Source organism: Mytilus californianus, unplaced genomic scaffold (assembly GCF_021869535.1).
Source record: "Mytilus californianus isolate M0D057914Y unplaced genomic scaffold, xbMytCali1.0.p SCAF_2, whole genome shotgun sequence".
In the NCBI taxonomy this organism is placed as follows: Eukaryota; Metazoa; Mollusca; class Bivalvia; order Mytilida; family Mytilidae; genus Mytilus; species Mytilus californianus.
Genome location: NW_026262668.1, coordinates 88,892,024 through 88,919,766, shown reverse-complemented (window position 1 = coordinate 88,919,766; position 27,743 = coordinate 88,892,024). Strand labels below are relative to the sequence as shown.

Below are 27,743 nucleotides of genomic sequence, written 5' to 3'. Positions count from 1 at the left end.
ACACCATATGATGGAGCCAAAGGAACATCGCCGTCTAAAAAAGGAAAATTAACAATAGGGAATGAAAAGTCGTCTCATTGATGTATAGTAGATTTAAAATTTAAGCACCTTTCAACTACATTGCAATTAAAAAAAACTTCATGATAAATCAGTAAAAAAAAATGAACCTGTTTAGTTTAAAACAAATTCACTAAAAGAAAAAATCATAGAGTGCAAAAGCATTTTATTTAATCAAATAAATATATACACAAAGTATGATGACTGACTGCATGATCAATGTAAAAGAACATTCATATTGTTGTTTATTTATGGAAAAACATGGAAATTACATTGTTTTAATAGAGCAATCAAAAGTCTTGTAAATCATTAAAATTATCCAATAACATCGAGAACTCCATAGAATATATTACGAAATAGACTTAGAGGCTAATGCATCGAAAATATCTGTTAGTTTGGAGTATTTAAGGAAAGAACACTCGTTTCCATTGTGTTATACTAATGATGCATAGAGTCAACATGATGATGCACGTAATTCCTGTATAATGTGGTTCGATTGAACAAAATCTTGTAATATAACGAACTGCTGCAAAAAAAATATCAATCGCATCATAAACTTAATTGTAAATTACATGTGTAGAAAAAAACCTGCATTATTGAACAAAAAAATCAATTATAGCTCAAATCGATGATTTTACCGGGTCATTATATTCTGATTTTATGAATGCTTTGAGTAGTTCAATACAGGAAAACTTTAGCAACATATGGATTTTACTTCTTGTTAGTGAATATGTGACAACTTATTTTTGACATCATGTTTTTAATACGCCTTCGGATTTTTAGTCGGATTAAACTTTCTGAAGGTAAGTTTACGATTTTATTTCACTTACTACATTTTTGAATAAAATATTTCTTTTATAAAAGTTGTGACACTTAAAGTTTTATACATCTTAAAAATGCCAATATTTCTTTTTCACTTTCGTCATAAAAAGAGGCCTTACAAAAAATACATGTGAGCTGATTTGATTCCTATTTTTTTGTTTATTGTTTATCCTTTTCTAATCAGTATAAAATGGGATGTGGTATGGCTCTTACCAATTTTGTGATAAAAAGTTATTCTTTGTATCATTGTTCTGATTTTGATGACTTTTTATATTCTGTTGTTTCCCTGTGATATTTGTTTTCTGTATTCAGTCATATTAGTCCAAGTTTTCCCTGTGTTGGAGATAAAAGGAGCAAGCGGATACTTAAAGTGGATAGATGTTTCATGTAGAGGTTTTTTTTTCAATTCATGCAAGATGAAAATGTGCTATTCCATTATATTTCATCCACAGTAATTGCCTCCTTCTAGTAGATTTACTTGGCCATTTTTATTTCCGATATATAGGGTCTTTTTTCTAGTAATCTGTTACAATTAAAGGGTCCAGCAGGATACTGTTTCCACGCTTGTTAAAGGGTCCAGCAGGATACTGTTTCCACGCTTGTTAAAGGGTCCAGCAGGATACTGTTTCTACGCTTGTTTTTTGTTTGCACTTGCTTAACTTGTCCATCACCACACGCGGTCGTATGATAATGTACGGGAATTTGCCATTCTGTTATTGGTATCACCACAAAAAATATTTTCTTTCGCTAAAATTTCAAAAGAATGACCATGAAAATATAAAAACATGCTATTTTGAATTTTGAAATTTTGTTTTGTCTAAATAGCAAGAAAATTATTTTCAAAATTACAATGATCACAAGTTATCCAAGTCCATATTCATAATTACCGGTTTCCAAATTTCTGACATAATTAAGAACAAAATTACCGGTCTCCAAGTTAGGAGGCAAATTGCTTGAATTTAAATTTAAAGAGGTTCAGGATATACGCCAACGATACGGCAATCATGTATACATATTATATATTGCACGATTTTTATTCATCATTTCACTTTAAAACGTATAATGTACTGACTCTCAAGATCCATACTTCAAGTATTATCAACAAATCTTATCATTAGGTGCATACAATGTACGTTTTTGATTTATTCTCACAATATAAGTATATATGGTACTCGTGCCCAAGATGTAAGAATTACAATCTCCTTAGGATGTGCTATATATACCATATGCGTCAGACAGAAAAATTAATGATATTCAAAATATTTTTTTTCTAAAGAATCATTTAAATGCATGTACATTTTATCGTGATATTTGGTGAATATTTTACTCTTTTCACAAACCGACATGTTTTAACAGCGTAATGACTAATTAAAGCTTTATAAGGTTGATTCAGTTTGTACGGCCTTAAATTTCGACCGACTTCTATCATGTCTATATTGACCATATTGTACCATCATTGTTATAGTCTCTTATAATTCTGAACAGAATGGCTCTCTATTTTGTATCTATATTTTACACTTAATGTAATGGTGTATTATATATTATTGAGGGATGAGACTTAAATGAAATATGTTGAATTGAATTGTAATATTTATTAGCAATTGCATACAAATAAGGTATAACAGTAAATCCCAATGAATATTCAACCCACTATTACAATCGCTGCCATATGTCTCGTCAAATTGACAGATGCCAATAACATAATATAGACCTCTTTAAAATAGAAACAATAGTTCTGATTACTTAATTAATAAGCAACCCGTTACAAAAGTCAATTATAACAAAGCGATAGATTATATACAAGTGCATGTACAATTATATACGCAAGCTTTGTACAGACTTCCGGTATGAAACGTAATGTCTTCCAAAACAATAGGCGATTGCTTTTGAAAGAAAAATGAGTAATAAAAACAAATTTCGTCAAATATATCAGGCTTATAATTTTGTACAAAAGACTGCCAGTGTTGCTCGAATACAAAAGTTGAAAGGACAAATCAAGTACAAAGTTGAAAAGCTTTGCGGATCTATGCCATGAATGTAAACTATTTTTGTTATTTGTTGTCTTTAGTATCAATACAAGAAGATATGACCTTAAGTATTGAAATTAGCTATCTGTTTTTGAGAATTAGTCTTTGCTTTTGATAACCTTTGGTGAATATCAAATCATCAAAGCACAAAATTTGTAACAACATTTAGAGCTGCATGATACAATAGCTCATTTGTCTTACAAAAACAATCGCATCGCTGTATTGTTCTGATTACTGCAGTGTTTGGTTCTTTACAAAACTTAGAATGTGTGTCATTCATATTTCATGATGCTTGTATAAAATAAAATAATGTGATCAGCTTTTTATCGTGCATAATACATTACCCCCACTACGATGATGCATTTAAAGAAGTGTTATGAGTTTGAGAAATAAAAGTACGTGTTCATAACAGATTGATTGTTGTTTGTCCCCAACAGGAAACCAGATACTTTTATCGTTGGTTCAATATTCAGAAGTAATATTATGTCATTAGGAGATTTCTGTATTGAAGTTTGAATTGAAATGGATACAGTTTCCCTCAAGGGAAATCAACTACACAGATAGTGGTTCTTGGTTCACCGTTTATAGTTTGAAATTTGAACCAATAAAGCATAAAGTGGATTGAATTCAAGCGGGTCTTACATCCAATTAAATGAGGTGTCACTTAATTTTGGTTTATTTTACAGTACAAAAAAGTTAAATCACTGCCTTTGGAGGATATATTCGGGCGAATATGTTCCTCTAAAGCTTAAAAATCTGTCATTTTGATATTTAATCAAAATTATAAAATTCTCATACATTAAAACATACTCATACATTAAAATACCCATTCGATAGAAACATTTCTTTCATGCACTTAAAACCAGGCAGAACACTAATTACTCAAGCAAAGTAATTATACTAATCCATCACTGTATGTTGAAAAAACAAGCAAATAAACTGTACCCGTGATGATCAATAACGCATACAAATACCATGCTAGTCAATACTATTTATTATTCGAATCCCAGGAAGTTTATAATTATGTATATATGGAGAGGAAATATCTGCATTGACCTGTGGCATTATATTTTTGTTTTTGTTGATCTCCGTTTTATAATTTATAAGGGGGGAGGGGGGGGGGGGGAGTTCTGAAATTTTTGTCAATCTCTTTTGTCTAAATGATACAATATAAGTACTTTGGTCATATAGTAATCAGTTACCTTGTTCCGGTTTTTTTGTGTGTATTATATCGCAAATAAAGACTATTCTGAAAGTGAAAATTCAAATGGTTATTGAACATATTTACAACGAGCGTTTTAACATTTTCATGATTTTGGCTGTCAAATCCAGAATACTTTAATAAAAGGAATGGACTAAACTTGACACACTATTAACATTAATTTCTAAATGTAACCTACCATGATAAGTTTGAAATTATTTACACTTCATACAAAAAAGATCGTTATTTATATGTTGATATTATTTTAATACGTCGAAAATGTGAATAAAAACACCTTTGTAATATCACGACACGATCCTTGCAACCTTTTAAAGATACTAGATAATTAACATCTGGACGACATAAATTTACGAGATGAAGCAATGATTGCAGAACATGGTCTGTGTGACATTGGTTAAGCTTTTGTTACATTAGTGACGCCGTAATTCCTTATTATTGTATATAAATTACTCACTCACGTTTTAAGAGATGACAATACCGCTGCCTCCTTACATGTTTCATCCTGTGATGGTAGATGATAAGACCACTGCCTCCTTACATATATCATCCTGTGATGGTAGATGATAAGACCACTGCCTCCTTACATGTATCATCCTGTGATGGTAGATGATAAGACCACTGCCTCCTTACATATATCATCCTGTGATGGTAGATGATAAGAACACTGCCTCCTTACATATATCATCCTGTGATGGTAGATGACAATACCACTCACTCCTTACATGTTTCATCCTGTGATGGTAGATGATAATACCACTCACTCCTTACATGTACCATCCTGTGATGGTAGATGATAATACCACTCACTCCTTACATGTATCATCCTGTGATGGTAGATGATAATACCACTCACTCCTTACATGTTTCATCCTGTGATGGTAGATGATAATACCGCTCACTCCTTACATGTATCATCCTGTGATGGTAGATGATAATACCGCTGCATCCTTACATGTATCATCCTGTGATGGTAGATGATAATACCGCTGCATCCTTACGTATATCATGCTGTGATGGTAGATGATAATACCGCTGCCTCCTTACATATATCATCCTGTGATGGTAGATGATCATACCGCTGCATCCTTACATATATCATCCTGTGATGGTAGATGATAATACCGCTGCATCCTTACATATATCATCCTTTGATGGTAGATGATAATACCATTGCCTCCTTACATATATCATCCTGTGATGGTAGATGATAATACCGCTGCATCCTTACATATATCATCCTGTGATGGTAGATGATCATACCGTTGCCTCCTTGCATGTATCATCCTGTAATGGTTAATGGTTTTATGGAATAAAATTGAAGTCGTTGAAGATCTTGGGACGTCGATGTTTTCATGGACTTGATTGAAAAAGTGACTTAAATCGCCGGGCGTTGTGTATATATAGCATTGCAAAGAAAAGGTTTTGTATTGAATTTAATGAGCAGCCCCCTAAAAATACACGGCATTGTGATTTTAAAAAGTTTTCTCATCAAAAGATATCTTTTATATATGTAATTCAGCATTACTATTAATTTCCCCGAAGGTTTTTGAATATCGCAGAATAGCCTCTCGGCGTTGTACCATCTCATTTTTATCTTGTTGTTTTGTTGATGGGGATCCCATACTGCGCTTGCACATTCTAGTGATGGTCTTACTAGTGACTTGTGTGCATTTTCTTTCAGCTATCTGTTGTTGATGCTATATAGCTATAGAATGCCCCGAAATGACAAATGTACTGATCTGTGTACAAAACAATAAACGAAAAATAAATATGATATACAACAACAAACAACAATTACAGGTTCCTGACTTGGAACAGGCACATACAGAATGGCGGGGTTAACCATGTTTGCTGGCGCCAAACCAAGTACATGTGCAAATGTCGGTGTGATTATTCTTGTTTATTTTCTTGGAATGGATGGCAGGTTCCTTTGTCTTGTGTCTTGTATTGAATAATGGTTTTCTCTGATTCAGGTTTTTCTTCTCACATTGTCGTTAAAATACCCTTATTCCCTACTTAGATAAATATATGAGTAAAGGAAGAAATTGGAATGCTAAAACCCAAATAAACAAGACATTGATGTCTTTTGTTAACAACATAGAAGACAAGTATTTTTTTCAGGAACGGATTTAAAAGAAAAAAAATACACTGACATTGTTTTCTGGCTATGAGTTTTTAGGCTTGTCTGTCCAAATGCCATGTTGGCTATATTACCATTACAGCGACCCACCGTCCGTCGTAAGTTTGTACAAAAAAAATCTCTCAAACCACTATAAATTCAGACCAGACTCGACTTTTATACTATTTCCTTAAAGTATTCATCTTGCCATTCTCGCTGCCTTATTTACATGACTCTAACTATTGAACATATTAACGCCAAATTCAGCATCTTGTTAATCACATCTTCTATCAATGTATCTTTATTAATGTAGACAAAAGACCAGCATAGCATTACTAACAAATGAAATACAAACTGCCAAATGCATTCACCTGAGCTTAATAGTATAAACATTCTTAAAATAACTTTTACAAAAAAAAATACACATATTTCAATAAGGAACTGATTAAGACTCTCAAATATCTTCTTTCCTCTATTCTAATTACTTTCGATAAAACACGAAACAGCCCTAATTTGGTCTGGTGTGGATAGACACAGTATTTCTATAAACTTTTAATCATTGTCAAGTGTTTTAAAGCTTTTAAAAAATTCATTCTTTTAATAGTATTTTTCTAATAACTTTACGACATTTCTTCTTACAATCAACGGTTTGTTTTTGAGTTAATATAGATGTTAAGTGTCTGGTGTACATATAATTTCAAGAATAATCATCAGTACGGAATAACTGCAGAACCAATTAAGAAAACATATATCACAGCGTTAATGTTAAAACTATTTAATTTCTAATTTCAATGGTAATTGCAACGAGATTAGTGTTTTCTGTATGCATGAATAAAAAACTTCAAATTAACCTTCAAAGTTTTGGTGCAAAGAGATAACATAAAGCTATTCTATTCACGGTAACAAAATGTAACATTCATATATGTGTTTGCCGCGGTAATTCTAAAGGAACAAACGTCGGAAGAATATTGTTTACCAAGAATCTCATCCTCTTTTGAAAAACACCGAATGATCGCCATGAATATGCCTTGAATATGCTCTAAGTTGAAATTGTTCTTAGACATCTCGCCCATGCAACTACATGCTAATACTATTTTGTCCGGCATTATTATGGTAATTATAATGGTATTCATAAAGGTGTATTATAATATATCTTATATATCAGTAGGCACTGATAATATGTTTTTATTCGATATTTTCAACTGTTTTTCAACAAACAAAAAATCCTATTTTCTAGGTAATTAATCATCAATTAAACAGAGACTACTCCTAATTCTCAATTATGCTTATTGATAATTATAAAGCATGAGATTGAAAAAAGCAAATGCTTCTTTAATGTTTCACTTAAATAAATTTTTATAAAAAACTTCAATTGAATGAAAAGAGATTGATCAAGACTGAAAATTTAATAACGATAAAATCGCTAAGTGATAAGAGAACAAAAATAAGAGGGTTATTACAGAACATCTGAACGGTTTAATTAAATGTTTGACGAAAGAAGCATATAGTAAAAAGGTAATCAAACTGTTAATTATAAGAAAAATAAGCTAATCATATGGCATTATCTTTTACATTAAAAAGAACGAAGATTATTCGTAAAAAGCAGCTCTGTGTAGTAACATTCATTTGTTGATATATAGACAAAGAGCAAGACTGAATCACCATATTTAATCGGAGAATACTTATAGATAATGCATAATATATTTTTAAGAATTAAATGAGAATGATTATTGTGAGTACCAGAAGAACAAGAAACGTGTTGTCAAAATTTTATAGGGGTTAAGTGTTTTCCTTGTGTTTTGTGAATATATCTTTGTTATTAACCCTAATAAAACGAGTTTTGGAATAAACTGTCAGCGAGACAAGTTAGCAAAATATAGACACTAGAAATCACTAAACGATTTTAACCGATGGACAAGTGCCATCCTAAAATTTTAATTGCCCCGTGACTAGGTAATTTAACGTAAATAAAAGACAAAAAAAAACCAACTTGTTCTTACAAGTAACGTTATATTGCGTGTTTTGCTAATGCCATACAAAATTTCCCTCCAAATTGTTAAGATCTATTTCATATATTAGCAATCGAAACCGGGCTTCTTAGTAAGTATGAAACAACACACTTTCCGGGCGGTGTCAATCAGATGTGGATACTAAAAAAAATCAAAAATTTGTTAGCGTCCATTCAATCGTAGTGTCTTTCATCTTGCAAAAGTATAACTTATACTCCCTTTACACAAGTATTTCCCGATACAAGTATACTTACACTCCCGTTACACAAGTATTTCCCGATACAAGTATAACTTATACTCCTTTTACACAAGTATTTCCCGATACAAGTATACTTACACTCCCGTTACACAAGTATTTCCCGATACAAGTATAACTTATACTAATTTCACACAAGTAGTTCCCCATAGAAGTATAACTTACACCCCCTTGACACAAGAATCTCCGATACAAGTATAACTTATACTCCCTTTACACAAGTATTTCCCGATACAAGTATACTTACACTCCCGTTACACAAGTATTACCCGATACAAGTATACTTATACTCATTTCACACAAGTATAACTTATACTCGTTTCACACAAGTATTTCCCGATACAAGTATAACTTACACTCCCTTGACACAAGAATCTCCGATACAAGTATAACTTATACTCCCGATACAAATATCTAGTATAAGGAAGAGATAAATAGACAATCGGCATTCCAATGGAAACCAAAAAGATGCCCAACTTCTTGCCGACCTGTCTTGTCACAAAAATATTTTTTAAAAATGGTAAAAATGTTGAACGCATCTATGCCATCGAATTACAAAGTAAGGATACCCAATATACAGTTATGTTTGCTTCCTATCTTGACTTACATCTAGAAATTGACAGAAAAAAGAGACGACTTCAGCTTTCGTATCATGGACTTTCCATTTACTTGTAGCAACATTCCAGCAGCGCCTGTATATGGAGTTTATACCTCCCAGATTGTACGATATTCTTGACATTGCTTTCAGTCCCATCATGATTTTCTTACTATAGGGTAACTTCCTTACAAAAAAGTTATTGAACCAACGGTACCAAATTGTAAAGGTGAATCGTCCCTCCGAAAGTTTAAGGACGCCATCATGATTTGGTTAACCATTAAGGAATATATGTGTCAAAGAGGATCACAGATATGCCCAAATTGTCGTAGCCCAGCCTTTGTTCCCCAATTGTGACATTTCAGAATTCGATCGCGACTTATCTATCACCGAATTTTTACCTGTCATGAGCAATTTGACGGGAGCTACTAGTGGAACAGGTTATGTTACCCTTTTGCAGCACCTGAGATCACCCGGAGGTTTGCCATGATCCTTTCGTTGTTTTCTTTTTGGTCATGGTATTGTCTGTTTTTCTTCGACTTATGATCTTTGATTGTCACTTAGGTATCTTCTACCTTTTGTCGTTTGTTTGACTGTTAATATTTCATACTTTGGTACACTCTTTCAAAGTGTTTCCCCTTCAAGGATGAATAGAAACATGGTCACTGAGGTCTTCTTCCGATCGGCAGTAAAACCCTGGCTAAAATTTCTGTCCCTATCCAATATACTAGTACCCTAATTTTACAGTGGCAGTCCAAATTTCCCCAACCTTCATCCCGGACGACCTGTATTACAGGACTTACCTATTGTGTTTATTGTTAATTTGTGCTCGTCCTGAACATGCATAAAATATTTGCCTCTAGACGTTAAGCAACCAACAATCAATCAATCAATGTGTTCCAAAGTTAGTGTTTAATTAATGGCACATGTATTTGCGTTACTGTACATGTACTTATGAATAACCAATAATTGCGTTCTTAGCGTTCAGTGTTAAATGTTTTGCTTTGCAACGACTGCCATTCGAAAGGAAGCGAAGGTTGGAGACGGTAAGAGAACCTATATTGCGCAGAGAGCTTGGCATTTTCGATCATTAACACTAAGGGATGAATTACCGTATTAACACTAATTGGAGACTTCAGCGATTGCTGAGTTGTACATCTCATTTGCAATGTTCCAGTCAGTCCAAACGTTATGTTCATGAAAATATCATCACCTTTTTCCATATTAAGTAAACATTCAAATGACTGGACAAAATATCATTGTATGAGAATTCATGACTAAAATCTGTTCCAGTGGTCCATGAATCTTACAGGAATTGTATGAATTACTCGATTATGGGTCTAATATATCCGTAATGAAAATGGAATTTTATTAATACTATTCATAATCATTGTAGGAATAGTACATACGTGTAAAAACGGTTGATGTAATGTTTATAACAACTTTCACACGTACCTTAATCGATGGCCTGGGTAATATTTATATCCAGGTGTTAATAAATGATTTATTTCATTACAATTCATTCATTTCATCAGCATGATTGATAACAATAATTCGTATGATGATAAATAGACTAAAATACTTCGAGTATAAGGGTTAAATTAGCTTATTTTAATTAGAAAAATATGTCCTTCTCTTTTCATATGTACGTAGCACACTGTTGTCAGTTAAAATATTTATTGCAAGTCAAGCCAACTCAGAAAAATACGGGCGTATAACAAAACGTAATCGTACAAACATTACACGGAGTGAGACTAAGGGTCATCTATATGGTAAGTCAATGTGTAGCTGCTGCAATGCATACGCCATACAATTTTAAGGTCACGCCTTTTAAATTTCAAAGGCTGACCTATTGTTAGCGCATTCATCATTCATCGTCAATCCTGCGTTCGTGTTTCGTTCATTCATGGTCCATTCACCGTACATACACTCGTCAATCATCGGTCCGTGTGTCTTCCATTCAATGTGCAATCAACTTTCTTTCTGCCTAAATCGCGTTTGGTTTTCTCTTTCGACATGTTTCACATTTTGGTCAACTTAGAGTCTTTTATAGCTTACTATGTGGTTTTGGTCAATTTTGAAGGCCTTATCGAGACCTTTAGTTGATTTAATCCTTTAATTTTCCATTGGTCTTTTGTGGATAGGTGTCTCATTTTGGAAATTATACCACATCTCCTTATTATAGACAAAATTGAAGTTAAAAGATTTCCCGTTTTTTTCTTCTTAATCAGTATGTTTGATGCATATCACCGTTTCATTCAGAGGGATTATAATATTTAGATTGTGTCTTTAATTTCAGAAGTTTAAAAACATTGATACTATACACCTGTTAAGTATATTTATAATTGCAGATATATGTATATAAAATGATGCAAAACATGTACTTGCTGCTGAGATAACTTTTTCATGGATGGCTCTATGTTTCTGAGAAAAAAATAGGTAATGATTGAACGACTATTACATTAAGTTGAAAGCGAAAATTATGTTTGCTTGCTTGCAGCAGAAATGCAGAAAAACAAATATCAAAGTGAATGATTATAGAATAACTAATCGAAGAATTCAAATATGGAAAAATATTCAACGAGTGACCGAACAGCACATTAATTCACGAATGCGCGTAGCGAATGAGTTAATTATCATTGTTGTATGACGTCAGGGGAGTGAAATAACCGAGTTTATTTCACATGTGAAATAACCGGTTTTTATTTCATTGAGAAATCACGATAATTCATCGCAACCAATGTAATAAAAGTAAATATCTTAACATCTATACATAATTCATAACTCCCATAGGCCTAGGACTATATAAACTGATTAAGAAATGTAATTTCTCCAGGTCACAGTGGCTTCCAAAATAACTTAATGTTTTGTCAATAATATGGTTTATAGTTACTTTGTTTAAATGTGTATTCATGTTTTTTTATTTAAATGTACTTTAATCATTTTAATCATTCTTATCATTTAGTGTACTTTATTTTGCAATTCATTTTGTATAGCTCAAATTTTGGGCACCATGATTGGCTAATAAAATTATCTTATCTTATCTTATCCTATCTAATTCTTGTATATGTTACTAAGTATTTAAAGTCAAAGATTATACAATAAAATGATCAAGAAATTAGACGTGTCAACAGATTTTTTCTACAAATACTAAGATAAAATGCTAGAGTAAATGGGCTATGTTACAGATTTTGATAAAATTGCAAACAGTTGTCACTGTTGAGTAAAATCAACACCTCGATAGTGTTATAACACGATACAACATGCATGTTAACACGTGACGCACGTATATGATCCGATGCAAATGTTAACTTATTTTTTTTTAAATTAACATGAGCGACCATTTTTCTAATTATCGCAATTATTAATAAATAAGACTTTTGTTAAAACAGAATATTTTACAGATATTGTATTATTGATACTCCACTCTTTGTTTTGAGAAAAAGGACCATTTTATGTTTTACACACCTCTAAAACACAATACTGAATACTGTCACATTTATAATGAATCAATAAATACATATTTTTGGAAGACAGTCAAGCTAACTTTCGTGAGACATTGACGGAAACTGCCATATAAGGCGTCTCTGATCTTAGACGACATAAAGTGTATACTTGATTTCTACTTCACGTCAGGATTAAGATCAGATATGTATAAAATCTTGAATTATACTTTGTTTGCATAGAACAAATAGGAGTTTGTTTGGATATCGTAATTTTGAGATGAAACATAAGAGCTTTACCACTAAAATTCAAAATGTTTTTTTTTTTAAATTCGGAAAAAGTAAGTTTATTTCTATGATTAAGATATACGCAGCATACGCAGTTTGATTTGTTTTGTTTTGTTCTTTTTGGAGATATGCAGATTCTAGTTTTTTTTAAACCAAATGGTTGTAATTGATTAACTGATTTAACTTTTGGTGTATTTATATGTGTATATTTAGAAATGTATTTGACATACAGAAAATTATTTTATGTATAGACTGTATTGTGCATTTTTAATATTTATTAAAATAACGGTGGTTCCGATGATATTTCTAAAGCTTGATGCAAATACGAAGATATATGTGGTGAAGGCAAATTCAGAAGGAAAATGGGCGTATCTTTTATCCTTCTCAAGGGAGATTTGAGTTTAAATGACAATTTTAAAATGGTTTTTGTACAAACTGAATATTAATGCATAAATTATATAAGAAACAGACAAACATTAAATAATAACTGATATGAGATTTAATATCTTTTTTTCCAAGTTCCTTCAAATAGAAGAACAAACAGTAGCCTGTAATCAAAGATCCATTTGAACCCGTTGTTTCCCTTAGGAGGGACACACATTTGAACCCGTTGTTTCCCTTAAGAGGGACACACATTTGAACCCGTTGTTTCCCTTAGGAGGGACACACATTTGAACCCGTTGTTTCCCTTAGGAGGGACACACATCTGAACCCGTTGTTTCCCTTAGGAGGGACACACATCTGAACCCGTTGTTTCCCTTAGGAGGGACACACATCTGAACCCGTTGTTTCCCTTAAGAGGGACACACATCTGAACCCGTTGTTTCCCTTAGGAGGGACACACATTTGAACCCGTTGTTTCCCTTAGGAGGGACACACATCTGAACCCGTTGTTTCCCTTAGGAGGGACACACATTTGAACCCGTTGTTGCCCTTAGGAGGGACACACATTTGAACCCGTTGTATCACTTAAGAGGGACACACATTTGAACCCGTTGTATCACTTAAGAGGGACACACATTTGAACCCGTTGTTTCCCTTAGGAGGGACACACATTTGAACCCGTTGTTTCCCTTAGGAGGGACACACATATGAACCCGTTGTTTCCCTTAGGAGGGACACACATTTGAACCCGTTGTTTCCCTTAGGAGGGACACACATTTGAACCCGTTGTTTCACTTAAGAGGGACACACATTTGAACCCGTTGTTTCACTTAAGAGGGACACACATTTGAACCCGTTGTTTCCCTTAGGAGGGACACACATTTGAACCCGTTGTTTCCCTTAGGAGGGACACACATTTGAACCCGTTGTTTCACTTAAGAGGGACACACATTTGAACCCGTTGTTTCCCTTAAGAGGGACACACATTTGAACCCGTTGTTTCCCTTAGGAGGGACACACATTTGAACCCGTTGTTTCCCTTAGGAGGGACACACATTTGAACCCGTTGTTTCCCTTAGGAGGGACACACATTTGAACCCGTTGTTTCCCTTAGGAGGGACACACATTAACGTTCTTTTTAATAAAAACCAAGCGGAATAGCATAATCAGTAATCTCTACGTTATGGCGGAATAGCATATCAGTAATCTCTACGTTATGGCGGAATAGCATATCAGTAATCACTACGTTTTGACGGAATAGCATATCAGTAGTCTCTACGTTATGGCGGAATAGCATATCCGTAATCTCTACGTTATGGCGGAATAGCATATCAGTTATCTCTACGTTATGGCGGAAAAGCATATCAGTAATCTCTACGTTATGACGGAATAGCATATCAGTAATCTCTACGTTATGGCGGAATAGCATAATCAGTAATCTCTACGTTATGACGGAATAGCATATCAATAATCTCTACGTTATGGCGGAATAGCATATCAGTAATCTCTACGTTATGGCGGAATAGCATATCAGTAATCTCTACGTTATGGCGGAATAGCATATCAGTAATCTCTACGTTATGGCGGAATAGCATATCAGTAATCTCTACGTTATGGCGGAATAGCATATCAGTAATCTCTACGTTATGGCGGAATAGCATATCAGTAATCACTACGTTATGGCGGAATAGCATATCAGTAATCTCAACGTTATGGCGGAAAAGCATATCAGTAATCTCTACGTTATGACGGAATAGCATATCAGTAATCTCTACGTTATGGCGGAATAGATATCAGTAATCCCTACGTTATGGCGGAATAGCATATCAGTAATCTCTATGTTATGTGTGTAATCTGTAAGTTTTTCAAATCTTATAATAAAATTGCATCATTGTTAAGCTAAACAATGTTGATGTCAATTAATGAATTTTTCAATGACAATTGGTTAAAACGCCATATACCACTGTAAACTTTCATGATTTGCATTACCAGCAGCCAAATTTGTATGGTTTAGAATCAATCTACAATTGTCAAAGGGAAACAACTTGTGACAAAATGGATAATAACAGAATTAAATTGATAAATGGCAAATAGACTTAATCTCTAGGGGAAAATTAATAAACTGTATAAGATGCTTGAAATAACAACATCATGAACAAGTGTTGATATAAATAGACGTTGAAAATTGAATTCATGTTTGCCGTACTGTATGCACTTTTTATAACCCATTTTGGATTTAAGATGAAGGTTTGAATCTGGTTAAGATTAATCTTGACTTTTAACAAATGATTATTATTATAAACCAAAACTGGTTTACCTGTTGCGATTAATTAATTCCGTAAGAATGCTTATTTACTACTTTTATCAAAACATATTATCCGTGGTTTGAGCAGTATAGAAATAAGTAATACCCCAAAGAATACTTACTTTCAATCCTATCTATTCAATGTATAATTAATTCCCTGCTGCCTGTAGATGAACAATCAGACATATACATGGTCATTATTGTATGATTTGTAGAATAATTGTTCTCAATAAATTAAATAATACAGCTGAAACAACTTTAATGAAAATTAGTTTAGATTTATTCTGTTTGGCGTAAGTCACGTTCAAATGGATTCTTCGGTATGAATTAAATAAAAAAAACGTAAGTTAACACCCTTGACAGTCTATATCTAATAGTGTAAACCGATTTTTCGCAGTGCTACTTTTCCCGCGTTTTGCCTTTTCTTGCCAACTTTGATGCAATTCATTTTTTTTTATTTTACCAACATCCATGAAATCAAAATGCTACTCATCCGTACACATTTCTATTTTTATATTATTTTGTTTGGAAAATAAACTCTTCTTAGTTTTTTGTTAAATATAACTTTTTTGATAAATATCCACAACTTACTTATTTATATGAAGTTGAAGTTATAATCCTTCGATGTTCACTTGATTTAATTATTGGGAAACTAGGACATACAATTTACTGTTGTCATGACTTTGAAGTACAAACAAGGAGTTATGAAACCTTAAATGAAAGTAAAGATATCTAAACTTTGTCAAAAATCTCTACTTCGCTTTAATATGATGCATGTTTTAATAACAAATATCGTCGTCTTGAATATAATGTTTATTATACCTTTTCAGGAGTAATACCATCATTGTTTTCTCCTATTAGTCTTTGTTTAATTGGTATTTTTTCAAAAAAATGTGCAGAGTAAAGTTTTATCTTGTCCAGTACTAGAGTGAAAATTTCGCATAACATTTCATTGCATATAAGATAATAACCATAACTGGAAGTAAACCAATCAAATTTTCACCCCTTTTGTTCCTGTTTACAAGCTTTAGTAACCGTGTCACCTCAAGTTTCCAAATTATTTTATAGAAACACCAAATAAAAAAAGAATGGTGCTAAGAAACACCCCAGATATATGTTTCTGACTCAGAATTTTTTTACTGTCAAATTATTTTTTCGACCCTTTTTCGTATGAAACCGGATGTGACGTACTATGATTTGGTGGTATTACACGTTCAGTCATGCTGCACAAACACTTTATTATCAATTAAAAAATCTTACCTGTTTAAATGGTTATGATTTCGAGTAGGATAATTCACATAAGTGTTATTCAAACTTAAAGACTTATCAGAAATCAAGGAAGTAGAAATTTTACATATTTGTTCATTATGGAGTTTAGACAAATATTTAAGGCTACCTACTACCCCAAGCAACATGCGTGTGTTGATGATACTATTTCATACTAGCCTGGCATTTATGGGTATATAAAGATCTTTATTATGCCTTGTTGGTTTACAAATACTAGAATTACTTTATTTTCAAAAAGATCTTTTTTTCAACTCTATATGAACTGTTAGTAAATCAAATTTGGGACATAGGGCGGCTAAGACAACAATGCTGAGAAATATCCGTATAGGAACGGCACCAGTTTTATTACTCTTCTTAAAAGCTGTATTATAATTGAAAAAATCAACTTGCTACAATAAACATTGGTTTGATTGCTTGACGTTTGTATGTTTACTTTGAGACTCGACCTCCAATCGAACCTCGTTTGTCGTTATCATCGCTGTCCACATTTAAGCGTCTTGTAAGTCAAATGTTTCTAGACTGAGGTATAAATATTTTCACCATTCGATGATATACAAATGTCCACAGAATTGATGGTTCTTATTATTTGTTAATTTTGTTGTTAGAGATGTTCTAATTATTTCTTTTACTTAACAGGTTCAACAAACATGAAGATAGCGTTAAGTGAATAAAGTTAGCTGTGAACAGAGCAGATGTTTTTAGACAAATAGAAACAATTGTTCAAAAATCTATATCAACAAATGTTTGATAAGATGAGGTACTAATCATTGTAAGAGCACGATGACAAACAATGTGTCTATAGGAGTTTACAATACAGTTCTTAACGTAACTGAACCAAACTTTAGTTTTTTACTCGAAAATTCAACTCAAATATGGAACTCGACGGAAAACACGTCGTCTCAAACATTTTCTTATGTTCCACGATACGAAACAAGTTATATGGTGATTATTGTCATAATTCTTGGATGTATGATACTGTCGACGATACTTGGAAACGTTTTTGTAATTGCTGCTATTATTTTAGAACGAAGTCTGCAAGGCGTGTCAAACTATTTAATTCTGTCTTTAGCAGTTACCGATTTAATGGTAGCCGTTTTAGTCATGCCGATAAGTGTCGTCAACCAAGTGAGTGTGTACTGGTATCTCGGCTCAGAACTATGTGATATGTGGGTATCTTTTGACGTTCTTTGTTGCACTGCTTCGATATTGCATCTTGTTGCAATTTCGTTGGATCGGTACTGGGCTGTATCAAACATTGATTATATTCGAAGGCGTTGTGCAAAACAGATACTAATAATGATTGTTATAGTTTGGATTGTATCAGTCTTAATTTCTATCACACCTCTATTTGGGTGGAAAAAAGAAGAGAACAACCCCGAAACTGTTGGAAATTGCTTAATTAGTCAAGATTACGCATATACTGTACTTTCCACTGTTGGCGCTTTTTACTGTCCTATGGTTCTTATGTTAGTTTTAAATTATAAAATATACACAGCTGCAAGATCGAGGATTCGTAAAAAACATTTTAGTAGTAGTAGTAGTAATGCCAGACCAATTCCATGTCAGACTATTACAAATGCTGATGTCACTACTCATCATAACTCATCTGGAAGTGACGTCAGCCAAGATGGCTTCACTGTATATAACGGGTCATGTATAAATGGACCTGAATTTGAGAACACTGAAACTGTTCCTACCGATTATCAGCTAAACGGGACTGGAAACATATCCGACTCTCAACTCAAATACTTAACAGTGCCGACAAATGTGTATTCGTTTAACAAACCACTAAATCCGAAAACATCAGCAGAAAATAATAACTGCAGTAAAGAAATCAAATTTAAAGAAACTAAAGAGAAAATGAGAAAAGCAAAACTTGAAATGAAACGAGAACGTAAGGCAGCACGGGTTCTTGGAATAATTACTGGTGCGTTTATCGCCTGCTGGCTTCCATTTTTCATTATTGCTTTCACTGCTCCCTTTTGTGGTGAATTATGTAATATTCCACCAGAAGTGTTTAGTATATTTCTATGGCTTGGATATTTTAATAGCTTATTGAATCCAATTATTTATACAGTATTTAATCCTTCTTTCCGAAATGCTTTCAACAAGTTGTTTTTTAAACGAAAACGACGATTAAGATAGCTAAACACAAATATAATTGATAGATTATAAGTGATAAAAAGCCTTAACTGAGATTCAACTCCCCTTTTTTTTTACTCAATACCAAACTTTAAGTGTTTTTTAAAGGCTTTTTTTCAAATATGTTACATTCATGTTATAAATATAGTGACTATTTTTCTAACTAATTTGAAGAAAAAAACGTGTGATATTTTTACTGAGAACTGTTACGATATATGTAAAATGAAGCATTCCATTGTGCAGAAAATGATCATTGCTTACATAGTCCGTATAGAAATTCCAAAATAATCGATCACTACATTAGTCCTTCAAACATTCAAAATTGTAAATCTTTTGTTCATAAATAATTTTCATTCGACGGAACTCATGCTCTACTTAATATTTCTTAAGTAATTACAATTAAACTGCAAGAAACATATCTTTGATGAATTTGAATAGAACTTTGGTCAAATTTTAACTTACAACATTACCGTTTTAAAGGCAGAATTCATCTAAGTTTATCATCACGCTTAAAGAGATGTTACCATGAATATTTTTGATAATTTTGGTGAAAAAAACACTTACTTTTTCACACAATTTTAGAATTCATATTATTTATTACTTATTCGTTACTTTGTACCATCGTCTACCACTTGCCTTTTGGATACTATAAAGAGAATTCGAATTTCTATACGGACACATTAAAATTCATTAAAGATGTTGTATATTTAATGGTGCAATATTTATTGAATCAAATTGTATTCTTTTTAAATAAAATCAAAATGTAAGTATGAAAACCGTGTTGAACACGGACACGCAAACATTAAAATGTACATACAATGATGCACTTAAAGTGAATAAAATACGTAAAACGTTTCTGTTTGAGATTCTTACTATTAGCATCTTATTTGTACTTGCACTTTATATTTGTGATCTTATATGATCTACAATACAACAGAATATGAAATAATTATGTGTATCAATGTCCTCAAATGACACAATGGTACATACATGTAACATTGAAATGCACCTTGAGAGCTAAACTGATGACACAATTCATAGAAATCAGTTATTTAATCATAATACTGCTGTACCTGTGCGAGACAAAAATAAACTTTTACACAAAGATTAGTAGTTATTCATGTCCAAGAGACAAATCCAACGATTTTACGTAATTTTACAATGAATCATATAGGCATTGTCCGTAAATACACACACAGCCAGTAACACACAATTGCACCTGTGTGAAAACGTTCTTTTATTCATAATAGCTTTCATGGTCAATTTTCAAAATACAACATTACCATTTTAAAGGCAGAATTCATCTTAGTTTATCATCTCGCTTTAAGAGATGTTACCATGAAAAGTATGTTAAAATTATCATTCAATTGAAAAAAGAAGAGAAAACAGTGGAACACTCAAACACCATAAAGCCTTAAAACAGACAGAACCATTGGCAAAAGAAAAAGACGGAAATGTAAACAAATATTGCATGACACTTTACAAAAAACCAAAAATTGAGCAATAAAAACACCTCAAGTACTCCATAAAGGTCTTAGAATTTCAAATGTGACGTCACTTTGTGCGTTGATGCTTTGGCTAACTCGGCTGTGTATTTTTATATGTTGGATTAAGTTGTTTTATGTAATGTATCCGTTTTTCTTCTGTAGTTAGTCCCCACTTCGTTTTATCATGTATATCTATTATATAGTCATTTTATAAAATTTACTGTTTGCAAAATTATAAATTATTCTAAATAATAAGGATGTTCTTGTCCCAGGCAGAAAACCCTGGCCGTGTTAGGCGCAACTTTTTGGAAGTTTTGGTCCTCGGTGCTCTTCGGCTTTGTACTTGTTTTGGCTTTCAAGCTTTTTTCATCTGAGCGTCACTGGATGGTCTTGTGTGGACGAGACGCACGTCTGGCGTATTGAATTTTAAGCCTAGTACCTTTTGTTAGCTATTATTCGTGTGTTTCTTTGTCCTATATGTTCTCCCATTTATTTGTATTGTGGTCCTGTCATGTGATGTTGTCGTTTTGGTGTTGTGTTTGACGTTACCATTAAAGCGGGAGGTTTGGCATGCCACAAAACCAGGTTCAACCCACCATTTATTTCTTAAAATGTCCTGTACCAAGTCATTGCTATATTATAGTTCGTTTCTGTGTGTGTTACATTTTTAATGTTGTGTTTTTGTTGTGTCGTTGTTCTCCTCTTATATTTGATGCGTTTCCCTCAGTTTTAGTTTGTAACCTGGATTTGTTTTTATCTCTATCGATTTATGAGTTTCGAACAGCGGTATACTACTGTTGCCTTTATTTAGTTCCTGTTCCAATAGGGACAACCTTCGTTATACTCCTGAAAAGACTTTTACGATGTTATACTAAGTATAAATGAATGATAACAGTCGATTGACCTGATTTTGCTTTTAAAATTGGAACGGAACAGCATAGGCTTTTGTAAAGCTTCCTTCGAAAAATCCAGAAAAAAATCTCCCTGTAAATATCAATAACAGGAAATATAGGGTAAAAACTCATTATAGATATCAGGATTAAAATTTTATACGCCAGACGCGCGTTTCATCTAAAAAGACTCATAAATAACGCTCTAATCAAAAATGATAAAAAGGCCAAATAAATGTCCATAGAATACCAAATTCAACAAGTTGACATTAAAGTCGTTATAGTATATCTTAGACCTGGGATGAAAACAACAGCCCCTATCAGATAGAACGGTTTCTAGCATTCATCTGGTTAAAAATTCAATACTTTATAACCTGTTGATATTATGCTTTTTCTGAACATTGTATTCGACACACAGTTCATTATTTGTCTCATAAGCGTCGATGGTGTATTTTTCGTTCAGTAAGTTGCCGAATATTTAACTCCTAATTTAAAATTTTATTATAAAGCTATTACTACTGAATCCAACTCGCTCATCATACATTGTGTAAAAGATACAAAATGTAGGATGAAAAATTCCAAATTACATGTTAAGGTTCTGCTCGATTACCTCCCATTAACAGGATTTAATGGCGCCATCTATCAACTCTGGCGCTTTAATGCATTCTATGTAATGACATTTCCCGAAGGACTTGGTTTATCGTCTTATAATAACTTTTATCCGACATTAATTGCACATTCTATAATAGAACAAATGTTCTCGCACCAATAGCGCTAAGATATATAGTTCATTCTCAAAGCTCAACAAATGCAAGTGAACAGCAGACATTGCAAAATGTTAAAGTTTAGTAATGTCGTGACTTAATTAGTTACAATAATTGCGTCTTCACATGAAGGAAGTATAAAGTAAATAAAATTGTTATACTATGGAATGACCATGCTCTTAAAGAAGCGAAACGTTCTATAAATTTATTAATTTATATTTTTACGCCAAAGGCTATAGAAATAATACCAAATAAAGAAATTATCAAAGGTACAACCAAAAAGTTAATAGGGTAAAAATGCAAGGTAAACACAAAGTATAAAACAAATATAAAAGGAAACATAGAATAAGATGAACTGGACAAAGAAAAAATGAAAGCGTCAGTATTAAAGAAGACAGATTAAACACTTAGTCTTGATACAAATTGTTAAAAAAAAAATGAAAACAACACGTTATAAATTTCATGCGTCCAAAGCGCTTTTCTGGATTTATCTTTATCAGGAACGCTCAAAGCCAAATATTTGAAAGCCAAGGATGTATAAGGATTGAAAACGTTTAAGAGATATAAATCAAAGAGGACCTAAAAATAGCCAAATCCATCTAAGGCCAACTTTCCTGAGAGAGTTGAAACCTTAGTTTCTGTATAATTTTAAAATTTATAAACGGGCAATTTTAGACAGTTTGTTATAAATCATATCAGTACCGAAGAACTGACTACTGAGCTGATGATGTAATACTACTCTCGAGAAAAAAAATTAAATTTAAACACTTGTTCTTTGTCATTATTTTCCCAATCGACCAATACTTTAACTAAAACAATGGTTTTTAATATTATCTTCCTAAATCATGTCGAAATTGTCTAGTTTTGGCCGTGTTCTTACTAACGACTTCAATAGATTATCAATGGCGCTGAGGAAGACTCTGCACTTGGTTCACCTCAAGGGTCGACTGGGCTATAATAATATTGTCACATGGATTTCTCCAATCCGACAGTAAAACCCATGCAAATAAAGGGGCGTCCGTTTTTTTGCTCTGCGGATTGGTATAAACGCAGCAACGTCCGATTGTAACTGACGTTAAAGGTGATGCCTTGGTTCCAATATATACTGTTTCCCCCGCATTTGTCTAAATTCCCGCCCTTTACTTAAAAAAAAATCATTTTATTTTGGACATACATGATACATGTACACAGACCACAAAGCTGACAGTAAACACCTAGTATGCCTCTTGCCAATATGTCGTTAATCCAGCAAACAAACCCATTAACAAAATTGTTCTATGTGTAAATCTCATTAGGAAGTACTTCAAAATTTTACCCTGTATGATAAGGCCTTTTTTGAAAATCAAATAGCATTATACATCTTCCAAATAACATCCTTCAAATGTTCACAAGACATCAGTATCTATATATATTTTATCAACTTTGTCTAGCATATTATCATTAGGACTTCAAACTTCTAACATTTAGTGCAAAACAGCAAAAAAAATGTCAAAATAGCCTTATTTTGAGATGTTGTCATGAATAATTAGTTATGAGTAAAAGCTTCACCCAAAAAGATATTTTCTACACAGATGTTAATGTGTGTAAGATATCTGCTCTTGCTCGTGCTCATGAAATTTTTTTCAAAAACTATGCGCGAAATGGCCATTTTTGGTTAAATATGTATATTTCTACATGTTTATGACGTCATTGTGACATCATAAGTGTTCCGTCTGTCTTTAAGTTTCCATATTTAAGCAATTGGTTTGTAAACACATAAAATTAACAAAATTTTGAAGTTTTGAAGAAGTTTACTAATTTTAAAATTGCTGGGACCAAATAATTGCTCTTATCATACCTCCTCCTTTGAATCAAATATAACACTATTCGTGGAAATATCACCCTTGCATCTTACGAATCAGACCGTTTACTTTTAAAAATAACCTTGCTGTTATTTGTGAACACAAATCGCGGCTGACAATTTTTAGCTATTTTCATTGTTACAATGAGATATGGTGCATATAAGTCAATAAGACAATATCTAAACGACACAAATCACTAAAAGGTATCTATTAATAAAAAAAATACACATAGAAAAAAATGAACACGTGCCTTTTGACAAAATAATGTAGTCACTTTTGTTTTTTTATATAATTATATTGCAAATAAACTCATTATTATGATATTGAAGATTAATTAAAACATCAAAATCCTTGGTCCGATAACATTTACATTTGGAGAGCATTTTTCAGAACAATCAAATTCAATGCAAATTAGAAACATTCCCTCAGTATTCTTACAATGTAGTCTACTACTTTTGGGACAAGTTATATCAAACGTATACAAAAGTCTACCAGCTCTAAGTCAAAATATTGACAATTTTATGTAAGAGAGGTCCTAAATTCAGTTTGACCTTTTTCGTCTGGACGGAAACACTTCTTTACCTTAAATTTCACGAGCCAAATTTTTCATGGGTAGTGTCATTTCTAAATCTACTCTTTTATGAATAAAACATGAAGAAATAAATATGGAAGGTGTATGAAAAAAAATACACTGTCAAGACTAGGGACAACGAAAATCAAAGGATGATAACGGTGATACCGGACCTCATCTATGACATCTTTGTCCTTAGGTCTTTAAGAATAGTTGTTTTGATTTGCAACCATATCGCATCTCTAGCTATTATGTTTTACTAAATTGTTTTAATTTAAAATCATGTTAAAATGTGAAAAGTAAAATTGTTATTTTTTTCTTTTCAATTTGCAAATCAAACTTTTATTTAGTGTATGAAATAAAATGAAAATTGAATAAAAAGAACAAATCTCAATTTGAAATTGCCGAAATTTCTGTGTCTATCTATCTTCAAAAAAGTTTTATTTACAGAATATCACTGTAAGTTTAACAGTAAGGAAATACAGATTAGAAAAGCAACAACTTAAAACAATGCACACAGTAATATGTTGGGTTGTCAATTTATCACTAGTAGTTTTAATGAAGACGCTACTTTGGTGACGGCATAGAAATGTACAAAAAATACAAATATATATTTATCTTTTACTTATCGTCACAGATTTTAAAAAAAATGTTATAAAACACAATACATTTATAAGCTACAAAAAAGTATAAAATATAAAAGTACAACGTATAAACACTAAACTATGTTTTAGGCTAAGTTCACATACGTTTATGTCTATTTTAGACTAACAGGTAAGCAAATTCACACCTTGATGCCATTAAATGTAATGAGATATCCTGCATTTATCATGCTTTACCGTAAAATGAAGTTATATTGCTAAAAGACCTAGCTCCTCCTTAATAATTGAAAGTGGTAGATTTTGAGCTTTGATATAACTTCATACTAGTACAGGATGAAGCCATAAGCTATAATTTTGCTTTTACCATAATATTTAGATGTAAATTAGATACCCCTTTAAAACAAAATAAGTAGTTACTCGATCACCGCAGTTAGAAATAACTTATATATTTAAATGCATGTAGGAAATAACTAAATTCTGAATAGGTCATCGCTTCACAAGTAAATTTTAACACTTTGAACACTAATATATTGGTGAACATATCTTTCTTACAATTCTGAAGTGATATACAATGGAAGCCCTGGAGTGCCATGCAAAATTTAAAATTACAACTCGTGCGCACAAGTTACACAACTTTTTAGCTTTTGATTTTGCCATTTTATAAAGGACTTTCCGTTTTGAATTTCCCTTGGAGTTCGGTATTTTTGTTATTTTACTTTCAAAGCTCAAAATATACTACATTAAATTACCTTTCACATTGACCTCAGTTTTAAGTCAAAGGTAAATGTTCTCAAATCAATAGACCACAAGTCTCATTTTAGTATGGATAAGAAGATATTCCAACACATAGCTCAATTTACCATTAGCTAATGAATGGAAAGCAACTGTCATAACTTCATACTAGTACAGGATGAAACCAAAATGTCTCTTGCTTTAGGTTGGACGACGCATTTTTGGATGTAAAAGTAAATAGAAACAATATATTTTTTAGAATTTTCTTAAAATGTCCTGTACCAAGTCAGGAAAATGGCCATTGTTATATTATAGTTCGTTTCTGTGTGTGTTACATTTTAATGTTGTGTTTCTGTTGTGTCGTAGTTCTCCTCTTACATTTAATGTGTTTCCCTCAGTTTTAGTTTGTAACCCGGATTTGTTTTTTTCACAATCGATTTATGAATTTCGAACAGAGGTATACTACTGTTGCCTTTATTTAATTTGAATGTTTCAGATGACAAAACTTCTATAAAAAGACATCACAGCACTGTGACCCAAATGTATTCTACCATATAGAAAGTTTCGTAAGAAAGGATTTTGATATGCTTTATCGTCTTCCTAGAATTAAGTGAAAAAATAGTTAGTATCATTAAATGTTGTACATTTGTACATGAACATTCCAAATGATTTTGGATTGGAAGCAATATTATCGTATTGGGACGAACTTAAACTAGAACCGAACCGCATAGATACCAGCATAACTATTAATGGATTAAAATTTATCCCGGAGAACAACTTTTTTTTATGTTTGATTCAAATTACTAAAGGCAAAAATCTAGAACACTTATGGGGACTACATTAGCACCAATATACACTAACGTAGAGATGGGATACCTTGAAATATGAATGTATGGAAAATCAAAACTGCTGCTTGAAAATTCTTTTCATCAATTTCTAAGATACAATTGGAAAGGTTTACCTTCCAGAGAGAGACGATTGTGTTATTATTAGGAATTACATCATGAAAAGACTAAACAAATTTGTTATACTGTTGAACGGTATTGCATATAAGACACGCTTCACAATACGATATAGCAAAGAACAACTACCATTTCTAGACATTTTAACTACAGAAGACATGGATAAACTAAAAACGGATTGCCATATTGAGTCAAACTCAAAACAATATCTGAACATTTGTCACAATTCAACTAGAAGATTGTGTACCATTATAGGAGGGCCAAAATACAAGAAACACCAGATTAAGAAATAAAAGTTATTTTCATGAATAGGAGGTATCCTAAAAATGAAAAATGGTATAATTTGTTTTCATGAAAAGTATGGCTAAAGCGAAGAAATAATTCATGTTTCTATCGTATTCCAAATCCGGTCTTCCTTTTTTTGTCAATAACATCAATGAATGTTAAATGTCACTACAATTTGTACTCATCATAAAAACAAGACGAGTGGTCGAGCAGAATCTAAATATTCTTCAGTAGCACCTGAGTTTATCTCCGGATTCTGCTTAAGACGGTGTTGCTTAATCTATAGTTTTCTGTTGAATGTTGTTAACTGTTTTTGTCTTTTGACCTTGGTGTTGTCTTGTTTTTTTACTGATGGTTTTTTTGTTTCTCATATGGTTTCTACTTACTGTTTATATACTAGATCTTTTCACTATATTGGTATGGTAATTTCAATAAAAGATATAGAACGACTGAATACCGCTTCACAAGTTGTGCGGTCGAAATAATAACTTATGTATGAGGTCATAAAAAAGATTCCACACGTCTACTGTGTCATTCTGACATTATTTCCAATTTTTTTCCTCTATTGCTTTGAAACTAACTAATGGATGTGACTTCGGAATCGTTATGGAATCACTATTGTATTAAGTTCTTTCGATAACATTTTCACGACA

At 32.4% G+C, this 27,743-nt stretch overlaps 1 protein-coding gene across 1 annotated transcript; it reads left to right on the top strand.

Moving 5' to 3' along the window:
* The first annotated feature begins 440 nt into the window (after positions 1-440).
* On the top strand, positions 441-19,813 carry LOC127728393 (5-hydroxytryptamine receptor 1D-like). Its single transcript, XM_052235749.1, has 2 exons — positions 441-860; positions 17,451-19,813. The coding sequence occupies exon 2, from the start codon at positions 17,595-17,597 to the stop codon at positions 18,957-18,959; it is 1,365 nt and encodes a 454-aa protein (XP_052091709.1). The 5' UTR covers positions 441-860; positions 17,451-17,594; the 3' UTR covers positions 18,960-19,813.
* Positions 19,814-27,743: the final 7,930 nt, after the last annotated feature.